The sequence below is a fragment of the Hemitrygon akajei genome, chromosome 9 (assembly GCF_048418815.1).
Source record: "Hemitrygon akajei chromosome 9, sHemAka1.3, whole genome shotgun sequence".
Lineage (NCBI taxonomy): Eukaryota > Metazoa > Chordata > Chondrichthyes > Myliobatiformes > Dasyatidae > Hemitrygon > Hemitrygon akajei.
In genome coordinates, this window is record NC_133132.1 from 21191435 (window position 1) to 21207156 (window position 15722).

A 15722-nucleotide genomic window follows, 5' to 3' on the forward strand; every position below is an offset into this window, starting at 1 on the left:
GGGGGGTCTGAGGGAGAGCTTCTTCACTCAGACAGTGGGGTAAGTCTGGAGTGAGCTGCCGGGGCAAGAGGTGGATCTGGGTTTAATTTCAGATGGAACGGATACGTTAGGAGATGTGTGGAAGTCTGTGCTGCAGGTATGGGTCAGTGGGACGATGCGGATGCCTGTGTGTGTGTTCTATGAGTACAGAGCACAGCGAGAGAGTGAAGGAAAGCTGGGTGGCTGGCGGTCTCCGTACTGTGCAGACTGACGTGTTGTGCCTGTTATTGTCTTACAGAGCTGCGATTTCGTGCTTCTTTCAGCAGAATCTCTACGTGTTTCTGCAACAGTGCTTCACCCACTGGCCACTGGATGCCTCCTTCAGAGCGGTACGTTCTACCCTTCCAGCATTCCAATAGAGTTAACGTGTGCTCTTAAATTAAAGAAACTGGCATGGGTGTTGACAGGTTATTCCCAAAGTTCTAATGCTGGTCAGTGATTTTCACACTCGTGCAGATTGCAGGAGTTTGCTGCACTCGATGGGAAAACGAAGTACACTAAGCTTTGCATTGTATCTAGGACACCAATTATTTAAAACTTCTACTGTGTCTAAATCCAGTCCTAATCTGGCCCGTCAACCTCACTGGAGTTGGAATGTGCTCTATCTGCCTCATTGGGACCTATTGGGAGCCATCCAATATAATTAAACCCAAGTCTACGGAACTCTTTCCTGGTTGCCGTGCTGACGGGAGTGTGAATACCCAGTCGGGCTGCTCCACCCTGCTTCTGAACTCCCCTCTGCTGTGTTCCATCCCCATATCCCTTCTTAAATACACTCAGTCCCTGGCCAAGGGAAACAAATCTTTCTTTCTTCACTGGGCAACACTTCAATCGAGGGAACCGGTGCCTCCAGTTGCAGTTCTCCTTGTTGTAATGTTGGTATCGGGGGATCCTGCTTAAGGATCTACCTATGTCACAGGTGAAGCTAACTTTGGGATGGTCCCTGGTCAGTGTGAACAGATTTCCCAGTGCCCGTCTCCCCTCAGTTTCCACTAATGCACTTTGTAGAAGAGATCCCCAGCTGGGTTGCTCATCATTCTCTAAAGTCCTTGCTCCCTGCTCATGATGGTTGCTGTCAGAGATACTTGCAAAAACAAATCTGTTGCATTCTCCCAGAAATAGTTCTGCCTCCACATAACCCTGGGATAACGAATACCATCTTGCAGAACGTGATAGTGGATTCTGGTTAGTTGGAGCACCGAGACCAGTACGTTTTCACCCAGTTAAGTGGCTGCTTTAATTAGCTGAAGTCTCATGGAAATGTTAAGGTAGAAAAAGGACAAGCTGCAGTTTAACTGAATAACAAATTATGTATTTAAATGAAACCTCAAATTAGAGCAATGCTCAAACCTCAAACAATGCTGCTACAGAACGATACAACTGAGTTAGGTCCCATTGGTTACGGGTAGAGGAATTCATCCAGGGTGTGCTGTCATGTGCAGTGTGTCCAGGGGGAGGTAGCACCCCGGTGAAGGGGCTTCTTGTATCCCTTCTGAAGCTCACTCACCTTTCATCCCAGTCGGACACTTGCCTCTCACCCATGGCTCCAAGTAGCTGCATGCAACAGTAGCCACACCCTGGTACACCACTTCAACTGGCAGACAAAGCCTCGTACCCGGTGGGCCTCGTACCCGGTGACGTGCCTGACATGGCGGGTGAAATCAGCTCTGGCGGACAAAGCCAGCTGGTGGGCCTCGTACCCGGTGACGTGCCTGACATAGCGGGTGCAATCAGCTCTGGCGGACAAAGCCAGCTGGTGGGCCTCGTACCCGGTGAGCCTCGTACCCGGTGACGTGCCTGACATGGCGGGTGAAATCAGCTCTGGCGGACAAAGCCAGCTGGTGGGCCTCGTACCCGGTGACGTGCCTGACATGGCGGGTGCAATCAGCTCTGGCGGACAAAGCCAGCTGGTGGGCCTCGTACCCGGTGACGTGCCTGACATGGCGGGTGCAATCAGCTCTGGCGAACAAAGCCAGCTGGTGGGCCTCGTACCCGGTGACGTGCCTGACATGGCGGGTGCAATCAGCTCTGGCGGACAAAGCCAGCTGGTGGGCCTCGTACCCGGTGACGTGCCTGACATGGCGGGTGCAATCAGCTCTGGCGGACAAAGCCAGCTGGTGGGCCTCGTACCCGGTGGGCCTCGTACCCGGTGACGTGCCTGACATGGCGGGTGAAATCAGCTCTGGCGGACAAAGCCAGCTGGTGGGCCTCTTACCCAGTGACGTGCCTGACATAGCGTGTGCAATCAGCTCTGGCGGACAAAGCCAGCTGGTGGGCCTCGTACCCGGTGACGTGCCTGACATAGCGGGTGCAATCAGCTCTGGCGGACAAAGCCAGCTGGTGGGCCTCGTACCCGGTAGGCCTCGTACCCGGTGGGCCTCGTACCCGGTGACGTGCCTGACATGGCGGGTGAAATCAGCTCTGGCGGACAAAGCCAGCTGGTGGGCCTCGTACCCGGTGACGTGCCTGACATAGCGGGTGCAATCAGCTCTGGCGGACAAAGCCAGCTGGCGGGCCTCGTACCCGGTGACGTGCCTGACATAGCGGGTGCAATCAGCTCTGGCGGACAAAGCCAGCTGGTGGGCCTCGTACCCGGTGGGCCTCGTACCCGGTGACGTGCCTGACATGGCGGGTGCAATCAGCTCTGGCGGACAAAGCCAGCTGGTGGGCCTTGTACCCGGTGAGCCTCGTACCCGGTGACGTGCCTGACATAGCGGGTGCAATCAGCTCTGGCGGACAAAGCCAGCTGGTGGGCCTTGTACCCGGTGGGCCTCGTACCCGGTGACGTGCCTGACATGGCAGGTGAAATCAGCTCTGGCGGACAAAGCCAGCTGGTGGGCCTCGTACCCGGTGACGTGCCTGACATGGCGGGTGCAATCAGCTCTGGCAGACAAAGCCAGCTGGTGGGCCTTGTACCCGGTGGGCCTCGTACCCGGTGACGTGTCTGACATAGCGTGTGCAATCAGCTCTGGCGGACCAAGCCAGCTGGTGGGCCTCGTACCCGGTGACGTGCCTGACATAGCGGGTGAAATCAGCTCTGGCGGACAAAGCCAGCTGGTGGGCCTTGTACCCGGTGGGCCTCGTACCCGGTGGGCCTCGTACCCGGTGACGTGTCTGACATAGCGTGTGCAATCAGCTCTGGCGGACAAAGCCAGCTGGTGGGCCTCGTACCCGGTGGGCCTCGTACCCGGTGACGTGTCTGACATAGCGTGTGCAATCAGCTCTGGCGGACAAAGCCAGCTGGTGGGCCTCGTACCCGGTGACGTGCCTGACATAGCGGGTGCAATCAGCTCTGGCAGACAAAGCCAGCTGGTGGGCCTCGTACCCGGTGAGCCTCGTACCCGGTGACGTGCCTGACATGGCGGGTGCAATCAGCTCTGGCGGACAAAGCCAGCAGCTGGTGGGCCTCGTACCCGGTGACGTGCCTGACATGGCGGGTGAAATCAGCTCTGGCGGACAAAGCCAGCTGGTGGGCCTCGTACCCGGTGACGTGCCTGACATAGCGGGTGCAATCAGCTCTGGCAGACAAAGCCAGCTGGTGGGCCTTGTACCCGGTGGGCCTCGTACCCGGTGACGTGCCTGACATAGCGGGTGAAATCAGCTCTGGCGGACAAAGCCAGCTGGTGGGCCTTGTACCCGGTGGGCCTCGTACCCGGTGACGTGTCTGACATAGCGTGTGCAATCAGCTCTGGCGGACAAAGCCAGCTGGTAGGCCTCGTACCCGGTGACGTGCCTGACATAGCGGGTGAAATCAGCTCTGGCGGACAAAGCCAGCTGGTGGGCCTTGTACCCGGTGGGCCTCGTACCCGGTGACGTGTCTGACATAGCGTGTGCAATCAGCTCTGGCGGACAAAGCCAGCTGGTAGGCCTCGTACCCGGTGACGTGCCTGACATGGCGGGTGAAATCAGCTCTGGCGGACAAAGCCAGCTGGTGGGCCTCGTACCCGGTGACGTGCCTGACATAGCGGGTGCAATCAGCTCTGGCGGACAAAGCCAGCTGGTAGGCCTCGTACCCGGTGAGCCTCGTACCTGGTGACGTGCCTGACATGGCGGGTGAAATCAGCTCTGGCGGACAAAGCCAGCTGGTGGGCCTCGTACCCGGTGACGTGCCTGACATAGCGGGTGCAATCAGCTCTGGCAGACAAAGCCAGCTGGTGGGCCTCGTACCCGGTGAGCCTCGTACCCGGTGACGTGCCTGACATGGCGGGTGCAATCAGCTCTGGCGGACAAAGCCAGCAGCTGGTGGGCCTCGTACCCGGTGACGTGCCTGACATGGCGGGTGAAATCAGCTCTGGCGGACTGGGCAGATGAGATCCATGACCAGCAGTTCTGTAACACTTCGTGGAGAAGGAAGAACTTGGCAAGCCACAGGAGAATGCACGGTTATCAACTACCCCAATTCCAGATGTCTGCTCATACCACTGGGCCCGGACTACCTCGGTCGAGAGAGTCCAATGGCCTTTTCACTTTAAACTCTTCCACACAGGTTTCGCTGTCGTCGGATACCAACACCGCCACATTCTTTTGATTGCCTGTAAATGAACAAAATCAGTGCGGATAACTGACTGTCTTCAAACAGCGCTTTCAATGATTGCATCCTCCAAGTGCTCATTTTCATCATAACGTTCAAAATGATTGTAGATTCCTTCAAATTCTTAGAAACATAGAAAACCTATAGCACAATACGGGCCCTTCGGCCCACAATGCTGTGCCTACCTTAGAAATTACTAGGGTAACCCATAGCCCTCTATTTCCTAAGCTCCATGTACCTGTCCGGGAGTCTCTTAAAAGACCCGATTGTATCCGCCTCCATCACCATTGTCAGCAGCCCATTCCACACGCTCACCACTCTGAGTAAAAAAACTTACACCACTAACATCTCCTCTGTACCTACTCCCTGGCACCTTAAAACTGTGCCCCCTCATGCTAGCCACTTCAGCCCTGGGAAAAAGCCTCTGACTATCCACACGATCAATGCACCTCATTATCTTAACTTGTAGCGTAATTGTTTCCTTTTCACTCCTGGCCATTTCTAGTGTCTCCAAGCTTGAAACCACTGAGCAAAACAATTCTAAATTGTCTTGCTGGTTATTTCTCACCAACTTTCAGAGACAAAAACCACTGCTTTTGAACAAAAACATACAACTGATGCTTTTTTGCTCTAAGCATGGTGTGGGGTCTAATAGCCACACAAGTTAGAACCTGTTGGGCACAAGTTTCCGGTCCTAACTAAGCAACGGCGTCCCAGATAAACAACGGGAATCCTGGCCGTTCTGTCAATTTGTTTTTGTCCTTTGAGTTGTTGCCGATAGCCCAATTAACTCGGAATCCACTATCTCTGAAACCTTGTCAGAATGAGGTACATTGTACTGTAGTTGCATTGTTTAGTTCCTGAGTAGCCACTAACACCGTGCCAGATGAGGCCTCCTTGTTCTGCACTTGCTCCGGTACTTTTGAGTAGGTTTTTTTAAGAGACCTATGATCTAACTACAAAGCTGGGAGTCAGTGCAGACACTAGGAAGGCTGAATGGTTGGGCATTGGGCTCGAGTCTTTTTATATAATAGAACGGGGTGATACTCTGGGGAAAAACAGGGCAAGCACTTTATTTCACATCCTGATTTATTTCCATTTGCAACACTTGCCTTCCCAGGAGGCCAGTGGGGCTGTTAGGTGATGAATGCATCTGCATGTTCCCTCACTAAGTTTGCTGCTCCGCAGGTTTTGGAAACGTGGCTCAGCTTTCTGCAGCCTTGGAGGTACGCAGTCGACAAAGCACTCGGCGTGGAATCTGCCGATCGCACTGTACCTGACAAATGGTAAGTCCCTGGGACCTTTCACTCTGAGCGTGGTAGGATGATTACAGTTGTCACTCCTACTTGGGGGATCATGGAATGATGAGTAAATCGCTTCCACTGGTTTTGTGAGTTTCTGGACAATCGAATAATAAGGGAGATGAACTTGCAGCACAGTTACAGATTGGCAGGTATGATGTTGTAGGCATCGCTGAAAGATAGCTGGGAGCTTAATGTCCAAGGGTACACATTGTATCGAAAGCATAGGCAGGAAGGCAGAAGGGGTGGCATTGCTCTGTTGGTAACAATCAAATCAAATCACTAGAAAGAGGTGACATGGGGTTGGAAGCTGTTTGAATCATTGTGGATTGAGCTAAGGAACTGCAAGGGTAAAAGACCCTGATGGGAGTTTTATACAGATCCCAAACAGGAGTAACAATGTGGTTGCAAATTACAACGGGAGATCGAAAATGAATGTTACAATAGTCATGGGGGACTTCAATGTGCAGGTAGATTGGGGAAATCAGGTTAGTGCTGGATTCCAGGAGGGGGAATTTCCAGAGTGCCCAGGTAGTAATGGGAGACAACAAAACAGACGAACTGAAATTATTTTTGCATTAGTCTTCACTGTGGAAGACACCAAAGGTATGATGAAAATTCCAGGTGTCAGGGGTCATGAAGTGTGTGAAGTTACCATAACTAGAGAGAAGGTTGTTGGGAAGATGAAAGGCCTCGAGGTAGATAAGTCACCAGTCAGTATACACCCAGAGTTCTGAAAGAGGTGGCTGAGGAGATTGTGGAGGCATTTGTAATGATCTTTCAAGAATCACTAGATTCTGGAATGGCTTCGGAAGACTGGAAAGTTGCAAATGTGACCCCACTCTTCAAGAAGAGAGGGGAACAGAAGAAACAAAGCTATAGACCAGTTTGACCTCTGGTTGGGAAGATGTTGGAGTTGATTACTAAGGATAAGGTCTCAGGGTACTTGGAGGGACATGATAAAACCTATAGGCCGTAGTCAGCATGGTTTCCACAAGGGAAGATCTTGCCTGACAAATCTGTTGGAATTCTTTGAAAAAATAACAAGCAGGATAGACAAAGGAGAATCGGTTGATATTGTATACTTGGATTTTCAGAAAGCCTTTGACAAGGTGCAACACATGAGGCTAATTAACAAGCTACGAACCCAAGCTGTTACAGGGAAAATTCCAGCATGGATGAAGAATGGCTAATTGGCAGGAGGCAAAGGGAACCTTTTCTTTTTGGCTGCCAGTGACTGGTGGTGTTGCACAGGGGCTGGTTCTTTTTATACGTCAGTGATTTGGATGATGGAATTGATGGCTTTGTTGCAAAGTTTGCAGATGATATGAAGATAGGTGGAGGGGAAAATAGTTTTGAAGAGGTAGAGAGACTACAGAAGGACTTAGACAGATCAGGAGAATGGGAATACATCGGGAAGTGTATGGTCACTTGCTTTGGTGGAAGAAATGAAAGAGTTGACTATTTCCTCAGTAGAGACAAAATACAAAAAACTGAGGTGCAAAGGGTCTTGGGAGTCCTGGTGCAGGGTTCCCTAAAGGTTAAAGCAGTGGCTGGAGTTTCTGTGAAAAATGAGGGGAGTGCAAGACAGATATATTCCAAATAAGAAATTTTCAAAGGGAAGAAGGACACTACTGTGGCTGACAAGTGAAGTCAGAACCAAAGTAAAAGCAAAAGAGAGGGCATACAAGGAAGCCAGAGCTAGTGGGAAGATCGAGGATTGGGAAGCTTTTAAAAACTTGCAGAAGGAAAAGGTCATTAGGAAGGAAAAAATGAATTGTGAAAGGAAGCTGGTGACTAATATCAAAGAAGATACTAAAAGCTTTTTAAGTATATAAAGGGTAAAAGAGAGTTGAGGGGAGATATAGGACCAATAGAAAATGACGCTGGGGATATTGTAATGAAAAACAGAGATGACAGAGGAACTGAATGCATATTTTGCATCAGTCTTCACAGTGGAAGATATCTGCAGTATACCAGACATTCAAGAGTGTCAGGGAAGTGAAGTTTGTGCAGTGAAAATTACATCTGAGAAGGTGCTCAGGAAGCTTAATAGTCTGAGGGTGGATAAATCTCCTGGACCTGATGGAATGCACCCTCGGGTTCTGAAGGAAGTAGCTGGAGAGATTGTGGAGGCATTAACAATGATTTTCAAGAATCGATAGATTCTGGCATTGTACCGGATGACTGGAAAACTGCAAATGTTACTCTGCTATTTAAGAAGGGTGGGAGGCAGCAGAAAGGAAATTATAGACCTGTTAGCCTGTCGTCAGTGGTTGGAAAGTTGTTGGAGTCGATTGTTAGGGATGAGATTATGGAGTACCTGGAGGCACATAACAAGATAGGCCAAAGTCAGCATGGTTCTACTGCAGTTTTGAGGAAATTACAAGCAGGGTAGACAGAGGAGATGCAGTAGATGTGGTGTATTTGAATTTTCAGAAGGCCTTTGACAAGGTGTCACACATGAGGCTGCTTAGCAAGATAAGAGCCCATGGAATTACAGGGAAGTTACACGCAAGGCTGGAGCATTGGCTGATCGGCAGAAAACAGAGTGGGAATAAAGGGATCCTATTCTGGCTGACTGTCAGTTACCAGTGGAGTTCCACAGGGGTCGGTGTTGGGACCGCTGCTTTTTACGATGCATTTCAATGATTTGGACTATGGGATTGATGGATTGTGGCTAAATTTGCCGATGATATAAAGATAGGTGGAGGAGCAGGTAGTGTTGAGAAAACAGAGCCTGCAGAGAGACTTGGATCGTTTAGGGGAATGGGCAAAGAAGAGGCAAATGAAATGGTAAGGAAGGGAAACGTGTTGTTAGCATTCATTTCAAGAAGACTAGAATATAAAAGCAAGGATGTAATGTTGAAACTTTATAAAGCACTGGTGAGGCCTCACTTAGAGTATCGTGAACAGTTTTGGGCCCCTTATCTTAGAAAGGATGTGCTGACATTGGAGAGGGTTCAAAGGAGGTTCACGAAAATGATTCCAGGATTGAACGGCTTGTAATATTTGGAGCTTTTGATGGCTCTGGACCTATATTCATTGGAATTCAGAAGAATGAGGGGTGACCTCGTTGAAACCTATTGAATGGTGAAAGGCCTTGATAGAGAGGACGTGGAGAGGATGTTTCCTACAATGAGAATCTAAGACCAGAGGACACAGCCTCAGAATAGAGAGGTGTCACTTTTAGAACAGAGATGTGGAGGAATTTCTTTAGCTAGAAAGTGATGAATCTGTGGAATTCTTTGCCGCAGACAGCTGTGGAGGCCAAGTCTTTATGTATATTTAAGGCAGAGGTTGATAGATTCTTGATTGGTCAGGGCATGAAGGGATGCAGGGAGAAGGCAGGAGTTTGGGGCTGAGAGGAAAATTGGATCTGCCATGATGAAATGGAGCAAACTCAATGGGCCAAATGGCCTAATTCTGCTCCTTAGTCTTGTGGTCTAATGTGGGGAAAAAACTCTGTCCAGTTGGACGGGCAGGTGGCTGACGTAAATCTGTGTCAAGTTCCCAGCACCATTCTGAATACGTACTTCTCCACTGTGCGGATGTGAGCTGGAGATTCCCAGGCGCTTGTGGGATGTTGCATTTCCTCAAGGAGGCTCTGAGCATGTGATGAAATATTTCCTCAGTACATCTGATATTCTCTGCCTGGACACAGCTTGGAATAGTGTCTGTTTTGGGGGTTCTGTGTGTCAGACAGCTGAGTGGTGAAGCTGCCCAGTGTAACAGGCTGAATGTGACAGGGTGCTGGGGTCCTTGGCCCGTGAAGAGACGTTAATGTTAGATCACTTTAACCTTTCAGTGACATTGCATAATTTTGTGGAGACTGTGTTCGTGGTATTTTCTTAGTGGGTTGGTTTACCTTTGTAAATAGTCAGTCTCAGGAGGGCAGGGTTCACAGCTGCCCATAGGTATGAATAAACCTTTCCAACTTGGCTTAAACTGTGTCCTCCTCTTGCATAATTGTGTGAAACTTACAACTATATTTGTGGTTACTGTAGTGACGGAGGTGCCCTGATCCATTCCCAACTTCAGCCCCGCAATAAAGTGCCCAAATGTCTGCAAGTGCCCCGAGAGAAAGCGGGCACCCTGGAACATCCTGGGGTGCTGCTGTAACTTTCCCTGCATATGGAAGTTGGTGGTAGAATCTGGGGGGAGACAATAAGAGTAAAATAGGATTGACGGAGCATTGAGATGGGAATATTGTGGTCAATTGGGCTGTTGCCGGTCAGCATAGACTTGGGTTGAAGGGCCTGTTTCCATCTCTGATCCCAGATTTAATCCGGTAATCTCACCTCGGTACTTCCTTGCCTCTTCTCCAGCATCATTCTCTGGTCACTTTTTAACATGACTTTGTACATCAGTGCTGTCTCTAATCTACCTGTTACTGCCTAACTCCACCTTCATTTTACACCATTGCCTTTTTAATCTATCTCGCCCACAACCCCCTCAGAGGGTTACCAGTGTGGAATAGGGTACCCCCAGAGAAGTCCACTAATATCTGTGGAGAGCTCCCTTTTCTCAGCACAGCCAGAGAAGGAATTGTAATCTGCTGTAACCCTGATGTTGTAGACCACTGACAGCAGTTAGGATCCATCCAGCAATATCAAACGATTGGATTCCCACTGTCCCCTCCCCCTCCCCCCTTAGACTGTATGTTTTTCATCTACTCGTGAACTGACGCAGATGCAGGGCAGTGACATCCTATCCTAACCTTGCTTTCTGTGTCACAGGGCCTCCTTTGTACAGGACAACTTGCTAATGTTCACAAAACTGTTCCAAAGCTTCCTCAATCGAGCATTGCGCACTGATCTTGTCAGCCCGAAGAATGCATTGATGGTGTATCGAGTGGCCAAGGTCTATAGCCAGCCCAATCTTGCCGACATGATCAAGGAAGGTAAGGAGTGTGTGGTGGGACAGCTTTGTGAGCCCATTCCGTTCCAACCTGTCCCCCTCCTGTGGCTTCTACAGTACCGCCAACCCTCCAGCTGACCTGTTGTAGATGTGTGGCCAGGGAGGAGTTCCTGGGGGTTCAGTGGATGTAAATGCTCCATTGAGCTGGAAGGTGTTACAGACGATGCTCTGTCTGTTCCAGGTTGGTCAGACTGCTATGATGTCTTTTCACGGTGTTAGTGATTCCACTCTCTGCTTCCCCTGCTCCTCTAATACTGTCATTCCATGCTCCTGCCTTTGTGGTGATGTTATGTGTTTGTGAAACCTGCACGCCAAGACTGATAGAGCAGAAAAGGAGATCACAGTTCAGACGCCTCCTCTATATCGCAGATTGTGTGACTGCTTTGCTGAGCATCACTAAAGGCAGGATCTCCTGGTGGCCAACCATTTCAGTTTGATTTTTCTTTCCCGTTCTGATGTCTCTCCATGACCTCTACTGCCACGATGAGGCCACAGGGGTCTGGGTAACCTCCGACTTGGCCAGGGTGGGGTGAGTGGGTGAGGGAGAGGTTGGCGTCATAGCCGACAGCATAACACTATCCCAGCACCTGCTCCATGGGTACAATTCCACCACTGTCTGTACAGAGTTCATGTGATTCTCCCCCACGACCACGTGAGTTCCGTCTGGGTACTCGGGTTACTTCCAACGTTCCAATGACATACTTGTTAGAACAGTACAGCACAGGAACAGGCCCTTCGGCCCACATTGTTGTACTGAACTAACTAAGAAATCAAAAATCCCCAATAACCAAATCCCTCCTTCCATTTGTGTGCATATGTAAATTTAAAAGCCTTTAATGTATTTGCCTCTACCACCACACCAGGCAGCTCATTCCAGGCATCCAAAACTGAGTTTAAAAAAAAACTTGCCCCTCAAATCCCCTTTGAACATGCCCCCTCTCACCTTCGATGCATACCCTGGGACATTTCAACTCTGGGGAAAGAGTTAGTGTGTCTGCTCTGTCTGTGCCTCTCATACTCTTATAAACCTCTGTTGGATCTCCCCTCAGCCTCCACTTCTCCAGAGGAAACCACCCAAGTTTATCCAGCCTCTCGTGACAGCACAGGCCCTCTAGAGCAGACAGCATCCCGGTGAACCTCCTCTGCACCCTCTCCAAAGCCTTTCTATAGTGGGGCATTCAGAACTGTATGCAATGCTCCTGATGTGGCCTAACCAGAATTTTATAAATTTGCAAAATAACATCTTGATTTTTGAACTCAATGCCTCGACTACTAAAAGCAAGCATTCCATAAGCCTTAACCCGTGTAGCCACTTTCATAGAGCTATGAAATTGCACCCCCAGGATCTCTCTGCTCAGCAACACTGTTAAAGGACTTGCCCTTAACAGTATTCTGTCTCCCTGCATTTGCCCTACCGAGGTGCATCACCTCACGTTTATCTGGGTTAAGCTCCATCTGTTATTTTTCTGTCCATACCTGCAATTGATCTAGGTTGCACTCTACTCTTTGCCAGTCTACTACATTATCCACAACTCCAATCTTGGTATTGTCCACAAACTTACAAACCCATCTATATTTTCATCCAGGTCATTTACATACATCACAGACAGCTGAACACCATTTATTACAGACCTCCAGCTTGAATGCGCCCTTAACCACTATGCACAAAGCAGTTCTAAATCTAAATCCAAACAGCCAGTTCACCGTGGACCCCATGCATTTTAATCTTCTCGATTAACCTCCCATGAGTGGCTTTGTCGAACATCTCACTAAGCCGAATCAAGTTGGTAAGTCATGACCTGCCCCACACAAAGCCTCCCTGGGTTTCCAAATGCTCATCTATCCTATCCCTAAAACTTTCTCTAGCAATTTCTCTACAACTGATGTGAGACTCACTGGTCTACAGTTCCCATAATTTTCCCTTGTTCCCTTCCTAAATAGAGGTACAACTTTCACCATTTGCCAGTCCTCCAGGACCTTGCCAGTGCCTGGAGAGGACATGAAGATATTGGTCGAGGGGCCAGCATTCTCATCTGATGCCTCCTTCAGTAACCTGGGATAAATCCCATCAAGCCCTGGGGACTTGTCCAACTTAATACTCGTAGGCACAACACTTCCTCCTCCTTGACCTCTAAACACACTGACCCCTTTATACAGGGCACCCCTTCCCCAGAAAAGGTTTGAATGATCCGCAAATTTGAAACCCTGCCCCTTGCACCATCTCCTGAGCCACTCATTCATTCACCTCTGCTATCATCCCATTACTACCTTAGTAGTGCTTCTCTTCAGCCTCTTTCCTAACTCTACATACTCACTGTAGAGTTTTCTGCCTATGTCATTGGTGCCAATATGCTCTACGACCTCTGGATCTTCCCCCTTCCCCTTTGAAAATATAAGAACGTAAGAGCAAAATCAGGCCATTCAGCCCATCAAGTCTGCTCTGCCATTCCAGCATGGCTGATCCCAGATCCAACTCAACCCCATACACCTGCCTTCTCACCATATTCTTTGATGCCCTGACTGGTCAGGAAATGATCAACTTCTGCTTTAAATATGCACCCTGAATTGGCCTTCACAGTCTGTGGCAGAGCATTCCAGAGCTTTACAACTCTCTGGCTAAAAAAAAATTCCTCCTTACCTCTGTTCTAAAAGGTCACCCCTCAATTTTGAGGCTGTGTCCTCTAGTTCTGGATGCCACCAACATACATCCACCTTATCTAGTCCTTTCAACATTCAGTCGGTTTCAATGAGATCCTCTCACATTCTACTAAATTCCAGTGAGTACAGGCCCAAAGCTGCCAAATGCTCCTAATTTGTTAATCCCTTCATTCCCAGAATCATCCTCGTGAACCTCCTCTGGACTCTCTCCAATGACAACACATCCTTTCTGAGATATTGGGTCCAAAACTGTTGACAATACTCCAAGTGCAGCCTGACTGGTGTCTTATAAAGTCTCAGCATTATCTCCTTTATTTTATATTCTATTCCCTTGAAATAAATGTCAACATTGCATTTGCCTTCTTTACCACAGACTCAACCTGTAAATTAACCTTCTGGGAGTCTTGCATGAGGACTCCTAATTCGCTCTGTACCTCCTGATGTTTGAATTCTCTCCCCATTTAGATGATGTTCTGCACTATCTATCCTTTGACCAAAATGCATCAGCGTGCATTTCCCAACACTATTCCATCTGCCACATTTTTTAGCCCATCCTTCTAATTTGTTTAAGTTCTTCTGCAATCATATTGCTTCCTCAGCACTACCTACCCCTCCTCCTATCTTTGTATTATCTGCGAACTTTGCCACAAAGCCATGAATTCCATTATCTAAATCATTAACAATGTGAAAAGTAGCGGTCCCAGTACTGACCCCTGAGGAACACCACTAGTGACTGGCAGCCAACCAGAAAAGGCCCCTTTCATTCCCACTCACTGCCTCCTGCCTGTCAGTCATTCCTCTGTCCACGCCAGTATCTTTCCTGTAAAACCATCGGATTTATCTTGTTACGCAGCCTCATGTGGCACCTTATCAAACACCTTCGCACAACCACAGCCTCTCCTTTGTCCACCCTGCTTGTTACTTCCTCGAAGAACTCTTAACAGTAATTTGTCAGCAAGATTTCCCTTTACAGAAACCATGCTGACTTTGACTTATTTTTTCATTAGTCCCTAAGTACCCCGAAACCTCATCCTTAATAACAGACTCCAACACTTTCCCAGCCACTGAGGTTCGGCTAACTGGCCTATAATTTCCTTTCTTTTGCCTCTCTCCCTTCTTAAAGAGTGGAGTGAGATTGGCAATTTTCCAGTCCTCTGGCACCAGAGCATGATGAAATCTACTCTAAAATTAGTCTAACCCTTCCCTCCTATATAGTCCTCAACTTTTCTATACTCTCTGTGCTTAAATGTCCCTAATGTATCTGCCACCACCATCAGCCTTGGCAGGGTGTTCCAAGCACCCTAAGTTCTGCCTTTTTTCTATATTGTTAAAAATCTTGCCTCTGACATTCCTCTTACCCCCACTCCAATATACTTTCCTCCAATCACCGTAAAGTTATGTCCTCATGTTAGCCATTCCAGTTCGGGCTGTGTTTTGTTTCTGGTTTGCCACTCACGCCCCTGGTAAGTGAGCCAGAGACAATGGACTCCAGTCGGTGCTTCGTATGAACAGGCACAAGCTGTTCCCCGGTGACTCTTTGTTCCTTGCCTTACAGCGGAGCGTCAGTTTCTGGAGCCGGACCCCATACACCATCCAAGGCAGCACCGTGTGTATGCCTCGACGGCCCTGGGCAGCAGCTTCGTATCCACCTGGCATTCCCCAGTGGCCGACACCACCTTCCGTGTAAAGGGTCACGTGTATAACCTGGAGGGCCAGGACTGTGTCTACAAGCAAATGTTTGGTCCCGAAGTCAGGGGCCTGGTGAGTCCTGCTGTACGGGGTATTATTGTCAGGGCCCACAGCCGACCATTCTGTATGGCATACACTGAGGAGTCAGGGTGTTGGGATTTGAAACTGAACTTCTTATCCGTTGCCTTCTCGCTGCACCCTCCTGACGGAACATTTTCTGCCTTTAGCGTGTTTATAACTGAACCCCCTACACCACTCTGACCTTCTGGTCCCACGTTGGTCCTAATGGTGATTCAGAGGTGGTGGTCAAATGGACCCAGTTTCTCTCCCTTCACAGATTATTACATTTTATTCAAGCAGTTACACTGTCCGCACCTTGGGAGTTTGTATGAGCCTGACCTCCAGTTCCCTCACTGGACTAGCTGCTGGCTGCCAACCAGTCTCCTCAGCTGAAGCTGTCCCTGCCTGGTGGTGGAACAAGCGAACCCAGGACACAGAGGGAGCCAGAGCTGGTGGCAGGTGCACTTTGTGGATAAGCAAAGAGGCTTTTGACCTGGAGGGATGCGTTGAGGTGATTAGAGCAG

General features: G+C 49.2%; 2 protein-coding genes across 4 annotated transcripts in view; one reads left to right on the top strand and one right to left on the bottom strand.

Annotated features, from left to right (window-relative positions):
* smpd4 (sphingomyelin phosphodiesterase 4) overlaps positions 1–15722 on the top strand; it is a 62974-nt gene that overhangs the window by 35907 nt on the left and 11345 nt on the right. For all 3 annotated transcript variants that reach the window (XM_073055588.1, XM_073055589.1, XM_073055590.1), the window contains 4 exons: positions 278–368; positions 5759–5856; positions 10611–10774; positions 15005–15210. In XM_073055588.1, coding sequence (XP_072911689.1) covers positions 278–368; positions 5759–5856; positions 10611–10774; positions 15005–15210 — 559 coding nt within the window. The remainder of the gene's footprint in view (positions 1–277; positions 369–5758; positions 5857–10610; positions 10775–15004; positions 15211–15722) is intronic.
* The window catches only part of ccdc74b (coiled-coil domain containing 74B), a 93947-nt gene continuing 82457 nt past the window's right edge, over positions 4233–15722 (bottom strand). The window contains exon 10 of the mRNA XM_073055595.1: positions 4233–4571. Within this exon, the coding sequence (XP_072911696.1) occupies positions 4508–4571 (64 nt within the window). The 3' untranslated portion in view covers positions 4233–4507. The remainder of the gene's footprint in view (positions 4572–15722) is intronic.